This window comes from Aquarana catesbeiana, linkage group LG03 (assembly GCF_042186555.1).
Source record: "Aquarana catesbeiana isolate 2022-GZ linkage group LG03, ASM4218655v1, whole genome shotgun sequence".
Classification (NCBI taxonomy): Eukaryota; Metazoa; Chordata; class Amphibia; order Anura; family Ranidae; genus Aquarana; species Aquarana catesbeiana.
Genome location: NC_133326.1, coordinates 587,231,545 through 587,255,588, shown reverse-complemented (window position 1 = coordinate 587,255,588; position 24,044 = coordinate 587,231,545). Strand labels below are relative to the sequence as shown.

At 45.3% G+C, this 24,044-nt stretch overlaps 1 protein-coding gene across 3 annotated transcripts in view; it reads right to left on the bottom strand.

Moving 5' to 3' along the window:
• TMEM230 (transmembrane protein 230) overlaps positions 1–23,379 on the bottom strand; it is a 36,372-nt gene extending 12,993 nt beyond the window's left edge. Inside the window, exons 1-3 of one of the 3 annotated variants that reach the window (XM_073622039.1) lie at positions 23,264–23,278; positions 11,183–11,287; positions 6,887–7,022 (exon numbers count right to left, since the gene is read on the bottom strand). In XM_073622039.1, the coding sequence (XP_073478140.1) occupies positions 6,887–6,982 (96 nt within the window). In that variant the 5' untranslated portion in view covers positions 6,983–7,022; positions 11,183–11,287; positions 23,264–23,278. Of the gene's footprint in view, positions 1–6,886; positions 7,023–8,670; positions 8,806–11,182; positions 11,288–23,263 lie in introns of those variants that run through there. The other 2 variants (XM_073622038.1, XM_073622037.1) reach the window with 2 other exon arrangements.
• Between the last annotated feature and the right edge of the window lie 665 nt (positions 23,380–24,044).

Genomic DNA, 24,044 nt, shown 5'->3' with positions numbered 1-24,044 from the left:
GTAGGTCTTTCAGATGAAGAGAATTTTGTGTTACGGAAGGAGATGTGCCTAATCGCCTCATATAAATTAACAAGAGAATTAAGGGTTTGGGGGCAGGCTGGAATTTCAGACTTTAAGGCTAGGTTCACACTATAGCAGGAGATTGCGACTGGCTCTCTATTGAGGTGGTTCACAAATTTCCGGAACGACTCCGGTGCAAATTGCAAATTGTGCATATTTTGGTCCATTTCAGCCAAAAATTCGGGCTGAAATCGGACCTGAAACGGTGAATGGAGACGCACCGAATCCCTGCTGTGAGCCGTTCCATTCCTCAGTGTAAACCCAGCCTAAAATAAAAAGGTATGATCTGGGACATTACAGCACCTGTTGGCCACAGTTTTAGTTAGTTGTTTGTTTTTTTTTTTGCCATAGCACAGATTTACTTTAATGTTAGATATACTATGCCATCTAGTGGTGTTGATGCATTTTAGCACGTAATTTTACTGAACATTACAAGGAATAAGTAGCATTTAGAGCGTTTGTTACCCCAACACTTATATTCCTGATATGAGCCTGCTGTACCATGCACAGCGATACCTTGGTTTGCGAGTAATGCGGTATACGTGAATTTCGCAAGACGAGCTATTTTTTTTTTTTAATTAAATCCTGACTTGATTTGCGAGCGCTGTCTCGCAAGACGAGCAGGACTCAAGCCGCTGGTGTATGTATTAGCAAATGTGGCCAGAGGTCCGGGGGATGCTGGAGAGAACTCGGAGACACTACCAGCTGGGTGGCGCAGCGTAACGTGCGCCGGAGCACCTGAAAATGTCAACAGTTCCCGAGTGTCTCCGAGCGTCACCAGCGCTCCCCGCACCTCTGGCCACATACAGTACTGCATACACCAGCAGTGGTTGCTTGCTTTGATATGAATGCTTTGGATTACAATCATGCTTCTGGAACAAATGATGCTCATAATCCAAGGAATTACTGTACTTGTATGAGAAAGTATCCTGTTCACTTTGTATTGCTTCCTTTGTGTGTAATCCCTGGTGTTCCTGCCAGTCCCCCTAAACTAACAAAAACTGACCACACTAAGCAGGAGAGCACAGCGTGGTCAGTTCCCTAGCTGTGCTGGGAACTCAGCCTGCTCTCCTCCAATGATCAAACCTGTCCTGACACACCCCCTCCTGCACAGCCCATCACTGGGAAGACCAGTGTCCTGCTGCTTTTCCCTCACCCCCAGCTCTTATGCAGCTGAGGACAGAGGGAACTGAGAAAAGGTGATCACTTATAAAAAAAAAAAAAAAAAAAAAAAGGGGGGGGGGGTAACGCATACGGAAAGAGAGGAGCTATGTTGCCGTTACCCGCGGCCGTGTCCTATGAGTTTCATGTACGAGCGCTCATTTGCTGGCACTTACTGAAGTGCCTTATTTGTAAGTGTTTTTCTTTTATTACTCCATTAAGAGCCCTTTCACACTGGCCACTGGCTGTCAGCCACATTAGCGGTAAAGCGCCGCTAGTTTTAGCTAGCGGCTGAAGAAAGGGTTAATAGCACTCAAAAAGCATCGCTGCCCATTCACTTCAATGGGCAGGGATGGTGGAGGAGCGATCTATACACCTCTCCAAAAATGCTGCTTGCAGGACTTTTTCTAATTTTTTCTAGCAAGCGCACCGCCCCAGTGTGAAAGCATTCAGGCTCTCACACTGGGCCTGCAGGGGATTTTTCAGGCGCTATTTTTAGCCCAAAAGTGCCTGAAAAATGCCCTAGTGTGAAAGGGGTCTAAATGTTTGCTGGCAGAGAGCACTAGATGTCTCTTATTTATTCTTATATCCTATTTCTGTGTATGAATTAATCTGGCATCCCATAAGATCCACACCGGGAAGACCACTGTGACCAGGCTCCTGGATATTATGGGAAAGCCTGTTTGAGCCTTTGTTAACTCAGGGGTCCCGGTGTTGAGGTGAACAGCATAGAGTGTCTAAGGTGAAGGTCTTATATGTCTGACACGGAGTCCATTGTTTTACAAGGCACATCATCACTTTATTTGGAATTCTGTGTGCTTTCCTATATGATTTTTTTCCTCATGAACTTTAATTAGCACTGCACTATTTTTATAGTATACTGATCTGTTGTAAATTTACCTGGAGTGTTCAGCTGCTGTTTTTATGTACTTGTGATTTTTGCGCCAGTATATTTTATTACTGTGAGATCGTTTACAACCACTTTGAGCAATGTAAAGTTAAACTGAAATAGCAAAAAAAAAAAAACCAAACAGAGGGTGCAGCGCTATTACACCAACAGTTAGACTTAATGATCAAACTAAACACTATATAAAAGCAGTCCAGCATTAATAATAGTGGCTAAAAGTCCAATACAATAAAGTGCTCAGTGTTTGTATTATGATCAGATGCAAAATTTGTGATTTGTGTCAAAATTACAATGGAGGGAAACAAATACACACCTGCGCTACAAAATTATTCAATGAATACATAAATGGACGCAGCTGCTGCCACAAAATGCCAAAGCACTCTGAAGACTGAAATAGTAAAAACCCCATAGGGGTCGCAGCGCTACATCACCAACAGTTAGACTCAATGTGCTAACCAAACAATATATAGAAACAAACCCACATTAATAATTGTGCATAAACATCCAATACAGTAAAGTGCTCAGTGCTCAAATTTTTCCCAATTGCAAAATCTTCGACTTATATCAAAGTTCATCCTATAGAAAGGTGGTACTCTCAAACGTGCTGCCCAGGTACACTCCATGTGCCCCCCAACTTCTCCCACACTCACAAAACACTAATGACTGATTGTTTTATCAAGTGAGTCAAATCAAGCCATATCAGCACCTTGGGATCCGCTTTGGCGTTGTTTCACATACCGCATATGAGGTTTAAATGATCAATGCCAAGGAGAGAAGAGAGAGCTTGCCATAGTGAAGTAATCAATGTACATTTAAATTACCTGTGTCAGGAAGTGTGCACTCCACAGAGCAGATATGATGTTACAGGAAGTATCCACCCAACATGTTTCGTCATCAGTACAGAACGTCTTCAGGAGCAAGTCAATTGGCATTTTATTGTCCCTGTCATTGGCTTTTTATTAATTTAATTCAATAAACGTTTCTTCACTATGGCAACCAAGTAAAAAGAGTTAAAGACTACCCTTACAATGGGCCCCTCCTCACACTGCTCATTAACTCTAGGGAATGAGGAATAAGATGTAATACCTAACTCCTCACTCTGGAAGGCTTCCTCTATCTGTGCGCCTGTTCCCTGAAGCCTCTCAAGGCTGATTACATTATCAAGTACAATGCAGGATCAACTGCCTTGGATTGTACATGAGGATGACAAGGACTTGCCCACAAGCCAAATCGTGGAGTAAAGCAGGTATTAGTATTACTCCTCATCCCCTAGAGTTAACAAGCATTTAAAGGGTTAGTTCCCCTTTACAAAAAAACTGCCTATGCAGCTAAGGGGTGTCTGTAGATAAAAACAAACGGGTAGCTCTGTTTAAAGTTAAATAAGGAACTTGCTATAGCTGTAGGCAATTTATATACCTTCCGATGCCTGGCTGGAATACTCCCAGGACGTTGTTAAGTGAGGCTTAGGCAGGCCATACATGAGTCGACTTTCAAAAGAATTTTCTTTCGAAAATCTTATCTAAGAATTTTCGTTCGTATTTCGCACCATTAGTGGACTGCAGCAACAGCCGATTTTCAAGCGGAAATCAAATTTGAGTAATCGGACATGTTGGAAATTTTTTTAAAAACTAATGATTTTCTAATCAATGATGGGAGAATCGTACGACAAATGTAATTGAAAAAGAAATGCACATGTGCAAGAAAATAAAATTCCCGGAAAGAAAAGAAGATTCCCAGCCACGAAAATTCTTTTCTGTAGCAACATGAGGTGAAATTGAAGGCTTGGTTGGCCGAATTTCGATATCAATGGTGGCTTCATCGGATCACAAAACGCACAAATTTTCTGATTTTCAAAAGAAAATTCTTTCGAAATTCGACCATGTATGGCCAGCCTTAGTCGTTACTGCTCACCACCATCACAGGTGTGAGCTTTTTCTGATTCAAACCCACTCACATGCTCTTCCGCTCCCCTGATGCAGTAGTTCTGAGCTACAGTTTGGGAACTCGCTCTTGGGATAGTGGAGGTGAACAGTAATGTCCTAGCAATGTCCCGGGAGTATTCCAATTAGGCTTCAGGAGGTACGTAAATGGCCTTTTCCTATAGCAAGAGCATTATTCAACTTCAGTCAGAACTGCACAGTTTCTTTTATTTTGCAGGTGTCCCATTTTTACACAGGCAGTGTTTTGGTAAAGATTAATGAACCCTTTAAAGCAGTAGTAAACTCATTTAAAAAAAAACCCCAGCAAGCATAAGACTGCTATAGTTTACATTTGTAAAGGAATACAATGTAGCTTTAAAGTATCTGTCTTACGGTTTATACAGTGCATCTAGAAAGTATTCACAGCGCTTCACTTTTTCCACATTTTGTTATGTTACAGCCTTATACCAAAATTGATTAAATTCATTATTTTCCTCAAAATTCTACACAAACAATACCCCATAATGACAACGTGAAAGAAGTTGGTTTAAAATCTTTGCAAATTTATTAAAAAAAAAAAAAAATCCCTTGTACATAAGTATTCACAACCTTTGCTCAATGCTTTTTTGACGCACCTTTGGCACCAATTACAGCCTCAAGTCTTTTTGAGTATGATGCTACAAGCTTGGCACACCTATTTTTGGACAGTTTCTCCCATTCTACTTTGCAGGACCTCTCAAGCTACATCAGGTTGGATAGGGAGTGTTGGTGCACAGCCATTTCAGATCTCTCCAGAGATGTTCAATTGAGTTCAAGTCTGGGCTCTGGCTGGGTCACAGTGTTGTTCCGTAGCCACTCCTTTGTTATCTTGGCTGTGTGCTTAGGGTCGTTGTCCTGTTGGAAGATGAACCTTTGCCCCAGAGTGCTCTGGAGCAGGTTTTCATCAAAGATATCTCTGTACATTGCTGCATTCATCTTTCCCTCGATCCTGACTAGTCTCTCAGTTCCTGTCACTAAAAAACATCCCCACAGCATGATACTGCCACCACCATGCTTTACTGTAGGGATGGTATTGGCCAGGTGATGAGTGGTGCCTGGTTTCCTGCAGACATGATGCTTGCCATTCAGGCCAAAGAGTTCAATCTTTGCTTCATCAGACCAGAGAATTTTGTTTCTCATGGTCTGGGAGTCCTTTAGGTGCCTTTTGGCAAACTCCAGGTGGGCTGTCATGTTCCTTTTACTGAGGAGTGACTTCTATCTGGCCACTCTACCATACATTACTGATTGGTGGAGTGCTGCAGAGATGGTTGTTCTTCTAGAATGTACTCCTCTCTCCACAGAGAAATGCTGAAGCTCTGTCAGTGTTAACATCGGGTTCTTGGTCACCTCTCTGACTAAGGCCCTTCTCCCGCCATCGCTCAGTTTGGCTGAGCAGCCTGCTCTAGGAAGAGTCCTGGTGGTTCTAAGCTTCTTCCATTTAAAGATGATGGAGGCCACTGTGCTCATTAGTACCTTCAATGCTTTATAAATGTTTCTCTACCCTTCCCCAGATCTGTGCCTTTAAACAATCCTGTCTCGGACAGTTGTGTGCCTTTCTAATGCTGCGTACACACGGTCGGACTTTTCAGCTACAAAAGTCCGACAGCCTGTCCGACAGACTTTCGACGGACTTTTAGCGGACTTTCTAACGACCGGACTTTCCTACACACGATCACACCAAAGTCCGACGGATTCGTACTTGATGACGTACACCGGACTAAAAAAAGGAAGTTAATAGCCAGTAGCCAATAGTTGCCCTAGCGTCGTTTTTTGTCCGCCGGACTAGCATACAGACGAGCGGATTTCTGGGTCCGGCGGAGTTACAACGTAAAGATTTGAAGCATGTTACAAATCTAAAGTCCTTCAGATTTGCGACTGGAAAAGTCCGCTGAAGGTCCGGTGAAGCCCACACACAATCGGACTGTTCGCCGGATTTGGTCCGTCGGCGTCCGTCAGACCAGTCTGGTCGAAAAGTCAGACCGTGTGTACGCGGCATAAATCATGTCCAATCAACTGAGATTACCACAGGTGGACTCCAATACAGTTGTAGAAACATCTCAAGGATGATCAGTGGAAACAGGATGCACCTGAGCTAAATTTTGAGCGTCATGGCAAAGGCTGTGAATACTTATGTACATGTGGTTTTTTTGTTTTTTAATTTTAATAAATTTGCAGATTTCAAACTTCTTTCATGTTGTCATTATGGGGTATTGTTTGTAGAATTTTGAAGAAAATAATCAATGTAATTCATTTTGGAATAAGGCTGTAACATAACAAAATGTGGAAAAAGTGAAGCGCTGTGAATACTTTCCGGATGCACTGTAAAAACTGCAACAGAATATATGGTCCTCCTCGCTCCCTTTGCTGAATATCGGTGTACACACCACCTGTGACATCCTTAGTCACATGGGGTGTTTCATGAAGTTATGAATGGTCAGCATAACTCCACAGCATTGCAATCCCGCGAGAGTGCTGACAGAGGCACCGCATATAAATGCAAAGACCGGCGGCACGCTGAGTGTGTTATCAGTTAGGGACAAAATGCGCATGTGACGTAATTAAAAGAAACATTGGCAATATCCTCTAAATGGTGCAGTTTGAATTACTTTCAAAGCCACCTACATGTAAATAATTTTAAACTACTTTACATGGGGCACAGTTGCCCAGTAGAGTGTAATACCACTTTAACCTTTTAGGAATGGATGGGGGTCTGCCACTGTAAGAGCAGCACATTTGTAATTTACAACGTTGGGCTTTAAGATTGAGATTATTTAATTCTATGGCAGCCAGGTGTCCTCACCTGAAGGTCAATGTATCCCTCATCGGTATCAGAGACTTTAGAGTACTTCACTTTGCTGTTGGGAAGAGCAGCAGCATTATTCCGTGAGGGCATCATAGCAGGCAGGGCTTGCTACATACAGATGAAAACCTGAATCCTAAAAAGCAAAGATATACAACATGAAAAATGTTAACGGCTTGCTCCCCTGTGCACACAGCATATCTATCTAGAAGAGTTATAAAACTATGAATTACAATGGCGATTGCAGAGTCCCAAGCCAGTTCTACAGTGCAGCCCTGCCAGTTACCCAAAAGACACTGGGACTACTTGTCATTGGAGATGGGCTCAGGCGTGTTCGAAATCCCACCAGCCCGATCCCGCCATGAAGCCGACACTGCACATGGCTAATCACAGGCAGTGAGACATTTTCCTATAAATATAATAGGTAAACTTGTGAGCAACTAGAATACAATCTGTGTAATATATGCAAGCAGCAAGTAACACACTCCCAATATAAATGTGGAAAACAAACTCAAAACAAATAATGCTGCGCTAGTGACAATAAATGTATGGATACATTTATTATCACTAGATACATTTATTAACACTAGCGCAGCATTATTTGTTTTGTGTGAGACATTTCCCGATCTGTGTATCTGCGGACCAAGAAATGTCTCACTGCCTGTGATTAGCCGTGTGCAGTGTAGGCTTCCTGGCGGAATCAGGCATGTGAGATTTAAAACACGCTAGAACCCATCTCTACTTATCATTTATAACTGATCTGTATGGGGACTGCACTGCTTAACTGAACAAGCTGAAGCTAATTGGTTACTGTGCACCGCTGCTCCAGTTTTAGTACATTCTCCCTTTAGGCTTCTTTATAGGGAACAGAACTAGCTGGTGTTTACCCGCACTCACTGGAATAGGTCAATCATGGGCAGAGCTGTGGTGACCAGTGAAAATTTTTTTTTGGGGAGGGGCGGCAAACAGTATGCCACCCCGCCCTCCCCCCCCCCGGTCGGTTGGTAGCACTTACCCCATCACCGGCAGCCTCCTGTTCTCTTGCTGTTCTAATGCAGCCTTTCGCTCTGCGTGACATCATGGCATCGGCAGCTTTCGTTATCTCCCTCCTCCTCGGCGGCTAATTGGGAGTCTTCTTTTTTTGGCCAATCGAAAACCGGGTCTCACACCCGCTTCTGATTGGCCGGATTGAGGATCAGTGTTTCAACAGCAAATATTCATTCGCTGTTGTAACACACCAGGGTGGGATCAGAGCGCATCCTCTGCGGCCCGAAACCACTAGATTTTGAAGCCTATTAGAGCCTCTGGCTGTAATCGAGTGCGTAAAAAAAAACCCTGCCGCTGTAATTCATGCACCCGGTGCCCTGTAAGGAGCCGGGCACATGAATGGGGGGTGCTGCGGATAGATTTATGCTACGCATGAATCTATCCATCACATATGGGGGGGTGGAGTTTAGAGAGGGGGCGCCCCTAATGGTCAGGCTGCTACCCTGCGATGGCTGCACAGATCTCTGCTGTCTATGGCCTGCTGCAGATCACCGTATGAGAACACAGGCTGCTTCTGTTCCGGTAAACAATGCATTAAGAAAGGGAATCGTGCACTGGGCCCTGCAGTCCCCATAGTGATCACAGTGTCTCCTGGAGGACAGGCTGGGCTGTACAGTACTGGCTCTGGTGCATTGATAGGAGGCCTGGCTCCCCACAATTCAGTATCACAAAGCACACGGTCACCCTAGCACCCACACACACAAGTAATCAGGGCCACACAGGCTCTCTCCATATACCTGATCTACGTGAACATACTGCACACATCAACTTCCGGGTCTGTGCTCCAATAACAGGAAGTGATGCGCCTCTTTCGAACGGAACGTGACGTACAAACGCCGCCCCCACAAGAACGACAAAAAAACGTGAATGGGAGGAGGAGGCGGGGCTGTGCGGCCTCGGTGAAAGCCGCTTCTCTGTGATAGGCTGATGGGGAGGTTGCGCCGTGGTGTGAGCGCGGGCTGTGTATAGGGGAATATGGAGAGCGCCTCATAGGAAGTATACATGATATGTCTGATGAAGAGTGCTGTGTTTCCTGATTCCCTGCTTGGATGTAGTTTTATTATTACCTGAAGATTCTCTACCATAGAAACAATGTGAAATCCCATTCTCACCAAAGTGGTGCAGGATTTTTTTTGGTCTGCGCTGGAATCAGATCGCACCTATCCAATCCGATTCTTGTTCCATTTGACAGTTCGCACTGCGATCCGTGAACCGATTTGGGGGTGTTTCATTAACTTTCTATTGACACCCGCAGCGGTTCCCAGAGGACAGTGTGAACTGCCTGTGCGTGACGTGCAATGCGGGAATCGCACTGGTTCCCACCGCATTACATATGTGTGAACCCGGCCTTTTGCACCAGTTTGGTGCGAGTTGAGCCATACAAATCCACGGCTCAAATTGCACCCAGAGACACTGCATGTAATTCGCACAAGAATGTGCTATGATTACTATGTGAACTACATGTTGTGTCCCGCACTGCAACAGTGTGAACCCGGAGGGGGGGTCCTGCACCAGTTTGGTGTGGATGCGATTTCAGCCATAAAATATGTAAGGCAAAAATTGCACCGCATAGATATTGCATGTAATGTGCACAGGAATGCGGTGCGAATCACGTGGTATCTGCATCATACAAGTGTGAACCAAGCTAGTGTTCTGTATGTCGTCACATATGGGGGGGGGGGGGGGCTGGTGCAGCTGTGCATGGCAACCAATCAGCTTCTAACTTCATCTTGTTCAATTAAAGTGGAACTAAAAATTGTGATCAGACAGGCTCTTTATTACAGAAGAGACATGCAATGTCTCTTCTGCAATAAAATCCACCTGCCAGTTCACAATGCCCTGTAGAAGGTACACCGAGCTGTGCATACAGTCTAGCATACTCCGTGTGCCCGGATGACTGCACTCCTGCACATGCACGAAAGTGACATCATCCCACGTCACCTGGAAGAAGCTGGGGTGAAGGTGCAGGAAAGGAACCACGTGGGCGATGTGCTGTGGCAATAGAGGTAAGTATCTGTGCTTTTAGTTTCACAATCAAAGGCCTTAGGTACTCACAAAACCCAACCATTTGTAGCAGGTGAGGATGGCCAGAAGGGGATCAAAGTCACAATAGGTGGGCAGATAAGAACTAAAGGCTAAAGATTGGAGTTCCATGTGGCTCCTTGCAATGCAGGGGCAGCAGCTCAGAGATGCTTCCTTGATGAATAATGGTGATTAAGAGGACAGAGCATACATATAATCCCCTGGACGACGTAACCTATTACGAAACGCGTAGGACGTAGCGACGTGCTTGCGTCACCTCGCATTGTCGTGGATGTTCCAGTAGGACGGGTTTGTCTGTGTGTTCACGGCCGGAGCACCAGACATCATAGGCGTTATATTTATCATTTACATGTGAGTGCAATACATCCTTATTTTATTTTTAATAAATCAAAGGTTTTTCACTATTGGAGCCTTTCTTATTTTTCATGCCATATATGTCACGTATGAGCTGGGGAGATACGATGGGATCTGAGCTCCAATAGCTCCATTTGATATCTTTGAATGTTCAATGACCACCTATGCATCTTGGATCTGAGTTTATCTGTTTAGCTCCGGAGGACTATCTCTGTACAAGCTTCCCTGGATCCTCTGTAGTGGGGGGTCATGGGGCTCTGGTAAGCGGCTTAATTTTTATCACTGGTGGTGGATCTAACACAGCATCGTTCACGTCATGGAAGACTTCATATGTATCACAATTTGATGGACTTTTCCTGATACTCAGTAATTATTTGATCACTGGTGTTTGATTTATTTATATATGTTTGGACACTACACTCTATGTCCTATAAATGTTTTTAATTTTAATAATTATTTTCGTTTTCAATTTTGGCACCATATCCATTTGTGGTAACTGTTTCATGTCACATACATTTATGTCTCACGAGCAGTATCATTGATTGATTATATTATTGAGTTAATATTGTAGTGCGATTCTATTATTTTCTTTTTATTTACACCGTTCTTGTTGTGCAGAAGAATCACTGCTTATACCATTTAGATTGTTCACATATTTGTTTAATTGTGTTTTAGCACATTACCTTAGCGCAGTTTTTTCTTCTTTTTTTTTTCTCCATACATAAAATCCACCCAGTGGATGATATCAGCATTTAATCCCTTAGCAATAAAGAGGAATTTGAAATATGGCATTTTTACATAGTTACATTGGACTCTAGCTGAAATAATATAACAGTGTAAAAAATGCCATACCTGGAATTCTTAACTCCTTCCACAGTAGGAACTGGCAGTGGGGAATTCAAAGGCACCCAGTGATCCGAACAGATGAGATAGTTTCCAGTGCACAGCCCAATTCCCCTAAAAAAAGGAAGTCATCAGATAAGGCAAGCAATAGGGCAATGCCAACAGCTCTGAACTTGGAAGTGGTCTGCAGTAAACTTTTTACCAGAATGGGGTCTGGGAAGAGCCGTAGAAAACTCAGTGCCCGACAGCCACTTCCAGCTTAGCCCTGACCAGTCGAGTAGGGCCCTGATGTGGCACACGTGTCCAACTGAGGATAGGTCACACCGGATAGCTAGGATTTGCACACATTTGCAGAGCTACTTCCTGGCACCACAGTATTATCTGCAGTCCCAACTACAATTTTGAGAGCCTCCATAGTAGAAGCACATGCGTCGCCCTTCCATGTGCTACTTGCTGTAAAGGCCAGTTATAGGTTTGTTGTACTGTTGGAATACTGGTGAGGGGACGTACTGGACAGGTATGCTACCATTGTGCTACATGCTGGGTGTCGAGTGTGCCCCTGTGTCTCTAAGAAGGGGTGGGCTCCCTCGAGGCTCACATGCCCTCTGTCTATCCATTATAATGCATGTGCTTCTACTATGGATACTATGCTTTTTTAATGCATACTGTTAGAATAATTCGGTTGGGGTGCAGCCTGGTCGGTAAGTTGAGTTGGGAATTTTTTTTGGTTTTGTTTTACTAAGTGTAATCCTGTCCTTTTGGCCCCAAATTCAAGTGCTGTCAAAAGCTTGTAGACTTTATCTTCGTAACATCTCTAAAATCTGCCCCTGTTTAACTAATAAAATCACCAAGCTACTCATTCATTCATTTTTTCTCTCTCGCCTTGACTATTGCAACTCTACCTTACCAACCCACTTAATGTCTGCCACCCTCTCTCTACCAAATCCTACTCTAGCTTCTGATTGCCCAACAAATTAAATTCAAAATACTAATAACATACAAATCCACCCACAACTTTGCCTCAAACTACTTCACCAATCTTGTCTCCAAATATAACTCTCCACTCCTCCCAAGACCTCCTGCTCTCTAGTCTCCTCCCCACAACACTAATACTATTGGACAACACAATTTGGACTCCCTGTGGTCACACCTAAATGATCTTGAAAATAGAATCCATAGGAACACTATTCACCTACGGTGTAAACGAGAAGCTACTAGTCCTAATGATTAACCATGTAACCATGGCCTTTGCAAAACTGTCAACCTAAACCTCGGGTGTTGTGAGCTCCAAATAAAAGCAGTAAGACTAGAATTTATTATTTTAAAATATTTCTTGGGAATCCACACTGGCACATGTCAGAGCACATAGAGAAAACCAGGTAACAAATTCATTTTAAACAGGTTTATGCACCCTAATAAAGACAAAGGGGGATTGGCCCATATCCTCAGTTTAGATTTCATATTGTCAAGAAGTGGAACTAAATTTAAGACACAATATTCTACCGTATCCAAGGAAATCAAAAGACTTAAGTATCTGATACTGGATGACCATGTTAGAAGCAGGGTAGGGTCAGTGAGACCTCACTTTAAGAGTTCCTTGTTTATTATGTCATTCTTGCTGGAACAATCTGTGACTTTGATTCATATTTTGGTACAATTGTGACCTGTTTCAGTGTTCAACTTCAATTCGGTTTTCCAGCAGTTGGCGAAAGATATGGCACCTTTTCTTTGAATTTAGCACCACCTCCTGGCTTTCATAGACATTGCATTACTAAAGTAACATGGAGGCTAGACCTCTAACCCAGGGGTGCCCAACCTGTGATCCGTGACCTCAAACCATGCCCATTGCTCTGGAGTGGCGGTTCGTCAAGCCCAGATCGCGATCAACGGTTTGCCCACCAGCCATCCCAGAGCATCAGAGTGCATTGAGCCAGCGAAAAAAGAAGGTGGCTGTGAAGGGAGCAGGCTCCTGTTCCAGGCAAAGTGATGCCAAATGCACTTCGCCTGGGATATTTCTAGCAGCCTGGAAAGAGATAAGCAAAAGATTGCCACTCCAATCTCTCAAATCCGTATCAAGACACCCGCCCTAATGGAACTCACAGGTGCTGGCTCTGCACAAGCTTGTGGAAAGAGAAAAATATCCTGGACGGCCGCACACCATAGAAGACATCTTTATTGATATGAAGAAATAAAATCCAAATGCAGTCACCTCATGTACAGGGAGGAACAGGAAAGATAGCTAACATGTTTCACGCCCCATCATGGCGCTTATTCATAGCTCGCATTGTGAAGGAATGTGATGTAGATAATAATAGTAATCTGAAAATGTCTATTTTCTTATGTGCATACATATTTTTCTCCTTACTCATTATATAAGTATACAGGTTTGCTCTGTTCCTATATTTTCTCAAGATGGCGGGTACCCCCTACATCCCACACATCAGAAGAACGCGGAACTGAAGATAAGACCAAAGACAGCCAAACCTCGTTATGAAAATTCTCCATCTTCTTTATCTTCTTAACCAATGAGATGTACCTATTAGACTAACATAGCAATGACGTATTTGTGTGTATAAAACATTAACACCACCTTGAATAAATTAGAAGTGTAACAGTAATGCTGCTGAGCGTGTCTCAGAGTGTTTACTTTTATATGCATGCATATCAACACTTTTCAAATTAGAGACAGCAGCAGATAACCTTGGGCTCGATTGGAGCTCTTAATCATTTCCATAACAGATGGTGCCGAAACCCGGGACCTCAGGCTACAGTCGAAGCCGTACCGCGATAAGCATTCGGGTGTTAACTGATTGATGAGACGGGGTTTGCGCAGCCCTAACAGTACCGGTGAGTTTGATTTATATTCTTACCACTGTACGACTCTCTTATCTTTCGGTTGACGGCTGGATTCTGTCGGTATGCTGAGACTGTCTTAGAGGCAGGTAATTCCTCGCCTGAGGTTGTTTTAACGAACCTGCCAATGGGTTTCTGCTGACTGTATTTTTTGTTCACTGTCTGCCATTCTTTGGGCTACGAAACTCAGCAGTCTAAGGGTGCTACATGTGTGAATGGGTAGTCTCATCTCCAGATGAGCTTTCGGCCTCTGGAATGAGATTGTTTCCCGTGTGGCAAACGTTATAGACGGGTTACTCTAGGTTCGACGAACCTTTGAGGGGTATTTCAGCTGCTGGCTTTGCAGCCTGAAGTGCTACATGTGTGAATGGGTAGTCTTATCTCCAGATGAGCTTTCGGCCTCTGAGATGAGATTGTTTCCCTTGTAGCAAGCGTCTATAAACGGGTTTATTTTTGCAGGGTGATCTGCCCTTGTGGTTATTTTAGCCTGCTGAAATTTTGCAGTTCGAAGAGTGGCAGGTGTAATGTCCTGTCGTGATTGTATTTGTGGTTTATTGTTTGCTATACATGAGAGGGGGTGGGGACTGGTGAAAGTCAGAGAAGGAGGGCTGCCCGGGGGATCTGTTGGGTCGCGGGCCGTTGCTCCTCACTACCCCTGATGTGTTTGTTCTTGTTCTGAGATTAACCGTACATTAGTCTTATGAGCCCCCACCGAAGGAATTTGCTGATAAGAACGGGAGAAAAGAAAGTGATATTGCAAAGAAGATGTTGAAATAGTTAACAAAGTTGAAAGAAGTGGCGAAAGTTATGTTGCTGAAGAGACAGGGAGAAAAATCCTGTGTGATAAAGAAAATTGGATAAAGGAAGTTAAGAAAGATGGCGATTGTATTATGTATGTGTACCACAGAGCTGATGATATGTTGGAACTTGAAACAAAGGAGGGGAGGGACAGCACTGCCCTCCGTCTAACAACCACTCCTTTCTCACCACCCAAGCACAACCCACTGTGACAACTCAGCCCGGCGGCCATCTTAGTGCACCCATGCCTTCACTTTCTACCCAGTCCAGTGCACTTCCTGCCGGCGGCCATCTTGGTACACCCAGTAAGCTTAAACAGCCTGTACCCAGCCCTCCCTGTTTAAACCAAGATGGTTCATACCACACACCTGTCTTCCCCAATACGGGAGCATCACATTCCCAAGCCGGATATGTTAATGATGAAGAAGCATCTGAGTGGGAAGCCCGACAGCAGGCAGCAAGGCCACCCACTGATTTAACCCCCAATCCGGCTCCAGACTCTCAGTTCCGAGAGGATCTCAAACACATGCTGGCAACCGTAAGGAACAGTGCTTCTTGCCAGCCCCCGCCCCAACAACAGCCTCGGTTACCAGAAGGGGCACCAGTGATGTATGTCGCTTTTACTCTATCACAAGCAGCGGCCTTAGTGACAAGTCTGCCTGACCCAGAGAAGCAGCCAATTCCCTTCTACCACAGGATAGTGCAGATACAAGAAACTTACTCAGCTGCCTGGAGAGACTTGATCAGCCTATGCCAAATCAAAGCAGGATATGTCTTTTGGCCAGTCATGCAGATGGCCTTCAATGATGCCTGCCTGGCAAGCGCCACTTCCTACACCTCAGGCATGGAGTTCTGTGCACAACTCCACGACTGGGCAAAGGAGAAGTTGACGGATCAGAAGACCACAATCCAAGATATTACCCAAGATAAAGAGGAGTCTGTGAAGAAGTATCATGCTAGACTCATAAAGGCACACACACACATGTTATCAACTGCTTTTGTTTCAGGGCTCAGAGAGGATATCAGAAAAGGCCTGATGGTGGCCCGCCCTGAATACCATTCAATGAAAATGTCTGATTTATTGTTGGTGACCAGAGGTATAGAAAATCAAAAAGGTAAAAAACCAACTCCCCTCATGGTAACCCATGACGAAGATCCCGCCTACACTAGTCCACCACCACTGCTCAATACCGGGGAAAGGATCACCTGTTACAACTGTGGGAAACGGGGTCACTTCAGAAAAGAATGCAGAGCCCCAAGATGTCCCAGACGAAAAACCTACCACTTTCCTCATTGACAGGGGTGCAGCCAAAAGTGTGTTGAGGGCGGTGAATCTGCCTAATAATTCTTTCCTTTCCACTATTGATGTTTCCTGCGTAGGAATGGATGGGGTGCCCCGCTCCAGTCCACTTCCTGATTTGCTTGCCAGATTTATGGTGTCCTCTACATGTCCCTTGAATCTACTAGGAGCTGATGTGTTGCCCAGACTACAGGCCTCAATCAGGACACGCCTGAAGGGGGGGTGAAGTTACATACTCCCCTATCTTTAGAAGACTCATCTGCTTTGTGTTCTCAGCCTTTCCTGATGGCACTTAATAAAAAAAAAAAAAAAAAAAAAAAAAACTTCAAGTTCAATACTGCAGGAAGTACTTGACAGAATCCCTGCGTGCCTATGGTCCACAGGACCGGAAGACAACGGTCACTTAAAGGTGCCACCAGTTTCAGTCAAGCTAAAAGAGGGCGCATCATTGCCCCGGAAACCACACAATAACCCCAAGAAGAGAATCCTAAAAAGAGAACCAGGTACCTACTGTGGATGCCTTTGACTGCAAAATACCTCACAGAGGTGGACCTTACAAACGTTTTCTTCAGTGTCCACCCTCACCCCTCCTGCTGGTACCTTTTTGCATTCATCCACGGAAAGAAACGGCAACATACCTAAACAGTTGTGCCACAAGGGGCACAGAACTTTCCAAGCCAGTTTGCAAAAGCTATGGCTATCATCCTTGACACATGACAAGAGGAACACCCAGAAGTGATTCTCTTCCAACATGTTGATGACCTTCTCTTTTGTGCAGCTGACTTACCCCCTGTTGAAGTCACCTCAGAAAGCCTGTTGTGCTATCTTGCCAACCAGGGCTGCAGAACCACAAAGCCCAAAATGCAGTGGTGCTCAACACCTGTCATTTTCCTTGGACTAATTTCCTAGTGCAGAGCATGGATTCCAGAAGCCTTCCTTACTGATGCTCTGCAATCAGACCCCTTCCAGATGTCTCCTGAAGAAATATCTAAGTTTGAGGCCCTCAAGTGCGCCATCTCAGGCGCTAGGGCTCCCAGACTACGACAAAACGCTCAAGCTCTTTGTATCCGAACGTCTGGGACATGCTGCAGGTGTACTCACCCAATCACACGGCATCAGCCTACGCCCCATAGGATATTATTCCTGTCGGCTGGATGCAGTAGCAAGAGGAGGCCTATTGTGTCTGCGAGCTGGATTTGCTACACAAGCCTTGCTTGACAAAACTTTGAACTTGGTCCTCGGACACTGCCTCGTTCTGCTTGCTCCCCATGACGTTGTTGCCATATTCAACCAAGATCCAGCCGAAACACTTGTCCACTACCAGACACTTGAGACTCCTGTGTTCCCTCCTACTGGACAGCATTACTCTATTAAGTTGTCAAACACTGAACCCTACCACCCTTCTTCCACTTCTCGAGGGGGGAAAGGAGGAGGAGTAGAGTCTTGACTTGTTACCCCATGACTACACAGGACACGCGGTCACCACTGAAAACACTGTTCTACAAGCTGAAGCCTTACCACTGGTGATGTCTACACAGGAGGCAGAGCTGTAAGCACTTACTACAGCATGTAAATGGGCAGAGGGAAAAAGAGCCAACATTCATATGGACTCAAGATATGCTTTCAACATTGCCCATGATTATGGTGTTATCTAGAACAGAGGATTCCTGATGGCTGCAGGAACACCTGTGAAAACTTGATTGATGCCTTGCTTCTCACAACCCAAGTGACTATTCTGAGTAAAGCACACGACAAAATGAACTCAAAGGAAGCTTAAGGCAATCATCGAGCCAATACAGCTGCCAAACAGACAGCTGGTGGTCCACGGGAAGTGGACAGCAGGGTGGTAGAAGAAGACCACCCCGTGCTTACCTTACAGACTTTCCCAGTGGACAGAGTTTATCTAAAAGAACTACAGGAAACAACAAGTGCGGATAAGAAGGAAAGCTGGAAACGGAGAGGAACAACTCTCAGAAATGGACTATTCGAGGGCAACAAGAAGCCTTGTCTACCCAGGAGTATGTACCCAGCCGTGGTGCAATGGGCACATGGAGCTGCCCACTTGACAAAGACTTTTATGAACTCTCTTATCAACAAGTGTTGCACCAAGAGTTACTCCACTGACCGACAGCTTCTGCAGATCATGCATTATCTGCACCAAATGTAACCCAGGATGCACAGAAGAAGCACAGAAGAAGCACAGAAGAAGCACCTGGCAAAAGCCCTATACCCCATTCCAGAGGATGCAAATTGATCATTCTCAAGTGCCAAGAAGTGACAGATTTGAAAACGCCCTAGTGGAAGTGGTCACGACTGCCAGGACCACAGCTAAGAAACTACTGAGTGAGATAGTATGTAGATTTGGGGTCCCAGAGGTGATATTGAGAGATCAGGGACCAGCCCTAACAACAACCCTTACAAAAGAGATTTGGGCAGCACTGGGGGTTCAGTTGGCACTACACATCCCATACCACCCTCAAAGTAGCGGGAAGGTAGAAAGGATGAATGGGACACTAAAAACAGGATGTTAAAGATGGCCCAAGAGACTAACATGAGTTGGCCAGACAGTTAGCCCATTGCCCTGTTCAGTGTCAGACACACCCCCAGGGGAAACATGCCCTATCCCCTTATGAAATTTTGTTTGGTTCAGCTCCCAGACTTGGTTGTTACTTTCCACAACAGTTACAGTTACAGTCTGATGTGTTGACTAATTATGTAACCACATTATCACGAGAATTAACCTGAATGCATGTCCAGGTGTTTTCTTCCATTCCAGATCCTGAATTAGATACAGGAACACACCAACTACTGTCTGGAGATCCTTGAGCCAAGTTATGATGGTCCATTCCAAGTTTTGGTGACCACAGCCACCTCAGTCAAGTTGGCCAGGAAGAACACCTGAATGCACGCTTATCACTGCAGGAGAGCGTGTTTTCGGGTGCTGCATATCCTTTTTTCTGTTTGATCTAGGGGGGAGGGGCCCAGGAGGTGGCCATCACAAAAATGATAACATAATTACATTTTGGTGTAACTCTTCAGGTACACATGTGACCACCTTTACCTTAGATTACTGTGACATAGTACCTTGTCCGTTTGACCCTTCATGGTGATGCCATTGGTACAGTGATATCCCTGACGGTAAGGACATATATGTATGCCACACAGACAGTTACTGGGGACAGAGTTGTGGTTTCTGTGGGGGCCAGTGGGTTGGAACACAGGGCCAGACTGGGCGACCACAGAGTGCATTAGACAAAAAAGATGAAAATAGAAAGACCCCATATCCTAACCAAAGATACCCCTGATACATACACTGACCCAGCACACAGTCAGAGGAGGAAGCGAGCAGCTCTCTCCGGAAGCTTTGATCCTCATGTATACATACATGTCATAGGGGTTACAAGGGGGGTCCCTGATGAGTTTAAAGCCAGGGATCTGGTAAAAGCTGGTTTTGAGTCTTTGATCCCCATAACAACTGTCAGCAAGAATGTAGATTGGATTAACTACATGTCATGGTTATGCAATAGAGTTTGTCGATCAGCATACCTGTCTCCATGTGTTCATCTCTAAAGACCAGCTGACCCTCACCTGACTGCTTTTGTAACCTCTCCTCTAAGCATGGCCCCACCCCAGGCCCTATCAGGGAACCCTATATTAACCTGTGCACTGCAAGCCAGCAGTGCTGATCAACCACTGTGTGTTAGCCTCTGTGTTTACTTGCTGTGTTTCCTACATCTGATTCCGGTTACCGACCTTGGCTTGTACCTTACTTTCCTTGTTGTTCCAGTCTGCTGCCTCCTTCCTCTTCTCCTGTAGTGTGAGCGTGAGCTGTGAGACCCCGGGGGCCGCGACCTGGAGCCAGACTGCAGTGCAGTCCATCCTCACCACTAGAGGCTCTGGTGAACACCTGCTGGCTCTTAGACTCCGCGCCCTGGGGAATCTATGCTCTAGCTCCCAGTGGGATCTGTGTCAGTGATCCAGTAGACCTGATTCCTGAACCTCCCAGGGTACAATCCGCAGCAGTCAGCCATAGGGACCACTACCTTGCGGTGCATTCCTGATCCCAACGGTGTGCATCTGTCACCCAGCCTCTAGGTGACCTGACACTACACATATTATAACCAACAGAGATGTGTAAATTACACTAAAGACGCCCTCCAGGGAATTGCTGACCAGTTAGCCCCCACTTCCTACATGACATTCCAGAACCGGATGGCCTTAGACATGGTGTTAGCCGAGAAGGGGGGTGTCTGTAAAATGATAGAAAAAACAGGAACCTGTTGTACATACATTCCTGATAATATTGGCCCAAATGGTAAGGTTACTCTAGCTATAAAGAAATTAGAAGATCTGTCACTGGAGTTGAAGAAGAACTCAGGTATCACAGACCCATGGGATCAATATTTTAGCTGGATGAGTGGGTGGCAGAAGGTGCTCGTCCACATAGGGGTAACGGTATTAATAATCCTGGTCCTTTTAGCCCTGATTGTATGCTGTATTCTACCTTTTGTAAAAAGTTAATGAACAAGGCTGTAGACAATAGCACACCTACATTTCTCCACCAAGAAGAAGAGGACCTCCTTATGATGGAAGATGACAAACCCTTCACTCCCCTACAGTCACTCCCTGTCCATAATCTCACAATCCTTTAGGGTTTTAGGGATAGATAGCGCCTGACTGCACCTCTCCAGCTGTATCGAGGAGGGAAGTGAACAGTTGCTGCCCAATTCTATATACAGCCTAAAAGAGTTGCTGAGGAGAAGGGCCAGGCCAAAATGGGACCTTTAGTATTAGGGACAGAAAAGAGAAAATAGTCATTTTAGGGGGGATTGTGAAGGAATGTGATGTAGATAATAATAGTAATCTGAAAATGTCTATTTTCTTATGTGCATACATATTTTTCTCCTTACTCATTATATAAGTATACAGGTTTGCTCTGTTCCTATATTTTCTCAAGATGGCGGGTACCCCCTACATCCCACACATCAGAAGAACGCGGAACTGAAGATAAGACCAAAGACAGCCAAACCTCGTTATGAAAATTCTCCATCTTCTTTATCTTCTTAACCAATGAGATGTACCTATTAGACTAACATAGCAATGACGTATTTGTGTGTATAAAACATTAACACCGCCTTGAATAAATTAGAAGTGTAACAGTAATGCTGCTGAGCGTGTCTCAGAGTGTTTACTTTTATATGCATGCATATCAACACTTTTCAAATTAGAGACAGCAGCAGATAACCTTGGGCTCGATTGGAGCTCTTAATCATTTCCATAACAGCATGTCTTCTATGGTGTGTGGCCGTCCAGGATATTTTTCTCTTTCCACAAGCCTGGAAAGAGATGCCAGCAGAAGCTGGAAGAGGAAAAGGTCAGTGAAATAAAAATCACATGCACTGCACTTGCAATGGGCATATTAGCACTTCTAAAAAAAGGGTTATAAGGCTGCTTTCACACTGATCAGCATCAGAGGCTTTTCTGCCTGTTAGAGCCATAGACTTCTATTATATCCCGCAGGTCTGAATGCAGGAGGTTTGGTACACCATACCCGCAGGATGTAATAAAAGGCTTTGGCTCAGTGCAGCTTACCTTCAGGAAAGGGGCAAGTAAACTTAAGTGGCCCTCACTCTTCAAAAGGTTGAGCACGCCAGTGGCGGCTGGTGCTCCAAATTTTTGGGGGGGGTGCAAACAAACTGAAAATTTCTGAAAAAAAACCCCATCAATTGCAGCCTCACTGTACCATCATCGCCGCCACTGTGCTATCAAACGCAGCCACTGTGCTATCAAATGCAGCCACTGTACCATCAAACGCAGCCACAGTGCCATCAAACGCAGCCACTGTGCTATCAAACACAGCCACTATGCCATCAAATGCAGTTCTCTAAAAGGCTGACTTCAGGCTGTACATGCACAGTTCAGAATCACAGACTTTTTTTTTTCCCCCAAAGTGTTTTACTGACAGCCATTTGTGAGTTGTGGTTGGCCATGCTGGCAAGGGAGCCAGAAGTACTCGCTGCTTGCTTCCCTGCAGAAATCGCAGGTGCAGGTAGTGCGGGTAGCAGGGCCAGAATTGGTGATGACATAATTTGTGATGACAGGCCAGGCTACTGCTGAGCAAGACGGGTACTCTTAGTCTCGGTTCACACTGCAGCGATGCAGGAACCCTGCAAATCCAGTATGAGTTCCTGCATCGCATACAACTCGCAGGCAGTTCACACTGCCCTTTGCGAACTGCTGGGGGTGTCAATACAATGTTAATGACACCTCCAGTAAAGTTTGCATATTGCAGTGCGAACTGTGAATTCGGACAGGAATCGGATCACATGGGTGTTCACACCCATGTGATCCGATTCTGGTGCGGATCAAAAAATGGGTCCTGTGTGAGTTTGGTCCGAATGCGATTTCAGCCATACTATCTGTATGGCTGAATTTGCATCACACAGACATGGCATGAGATTTGCACAGCAGTGCGGTGCGAATCACATGTGATGTCTGACATTGCAGCAGTGTGAACTGGCCCTAAATGTGCCCCCTCTTCTACTGTGGTGTTTGAGGGAGCTCAGGGAGATTCACAGCAACCAGGCATGCAGAGAAAACAGGGACAGGAAGTGTGCAGTCTGTGAGGTTGAAAAGGAGCCATTGCAGTGACCTCTGTTATCAAGCCCAAGTAGAGGAGGGGAGAGCAGGGGGGAGGATCAGAGAGGCACCGTGCAGTGGTTAACATCAGAGATAGTAGCTGGCTGGAGTGGATTTCACCTCCATTATCAAGCACAGGGAGAGGAGGGGGGAGCACGTGGGAAGGATCAGAGGCATCTGTTTTGCGGTTGCAGGGCTAGAGTTTTGTCAGGGACAGGCTGGATCCGTGTGATAGCAAGTGTACTCACTGACACGGCTCTTCTACTTGCTGTTATGCCCAAAGTTAGTGCGGGAGGGAGAGTCAGTGTGCAGCTGCCGATCAGACCAGCATAGCTCTCTCTATGTGTTCGCTCTGGATGTTTTACAACACAGGCAGGAGCGGGTTCAAGCGCTCAGAGAAAACCATGCCAATATGTATCTCACAGCAAGAAAACCACAAAACCTCCAGCAGCTTTAAAAAAGGATAATACAGATCCCCCCAGCACAGCAGTGGCACTTACCTTGCTGAATGCTGACTGTGTTGCCCTCTCCTCTCCGCGGTGTCTCCTTCCAGAAGCGATGGAGAGGTCCACTCTTCATACTTCCTGTTTTCTCTGTCCCGGGCGCAATGGGAAAGAGAAAACAGGAAGTGACATCAAACCTCAGATGTCAATCAAACCGCCCGGCCATAGTAATAGCGCCGGGCGGAAGCTACTCAGCGCTTCGGAAAGCGCACTAAGGTGGGATAAACGCCCGCAAATGAAGCACCACGTCTGCAATCTCATGATTGCATTGACGTGGCGCTTCCCATAGTGCACTGTGTCCGGCGCTCGAAAGCAGTGCTCTATGTTAAAGGACTTTTTTTTTCCTAAAGGGGCAGTTTTAAAAAAAAAAAATTTTTTTATTTTTTTTGTGACTACACAGAAGGGGGGGCGGCGCTCGGGCGCCCCCTATGGACGGGCCGCCACTGCTCTGCTCTAACCTATGAATATGCTGTAAAAGTGCGGTCAATATTTGTGGTTGTGGTTCCAACTAGTTCTTTGAGACTGGTCATGCAGAGATCAGAGACCTCTACTTAGTATAGCTATTGCCAATCATCTCATTATCATGCTTACTCATATAAGCAGCGGGGTTGAAAAAACTGAATAGCTCGCTGTACCAAGTATGCAGTGTTAGTACAGCGATCTCCCCAGTGTGCTATTGTGATTGTGACTGTGGGACTGGCCCCTGCCAGAACACACCAGTAAGCGTTCGCAGCCATTGGCTGCAAGCTCGGATCAGATGCCAATCAGCTGCTGGTTT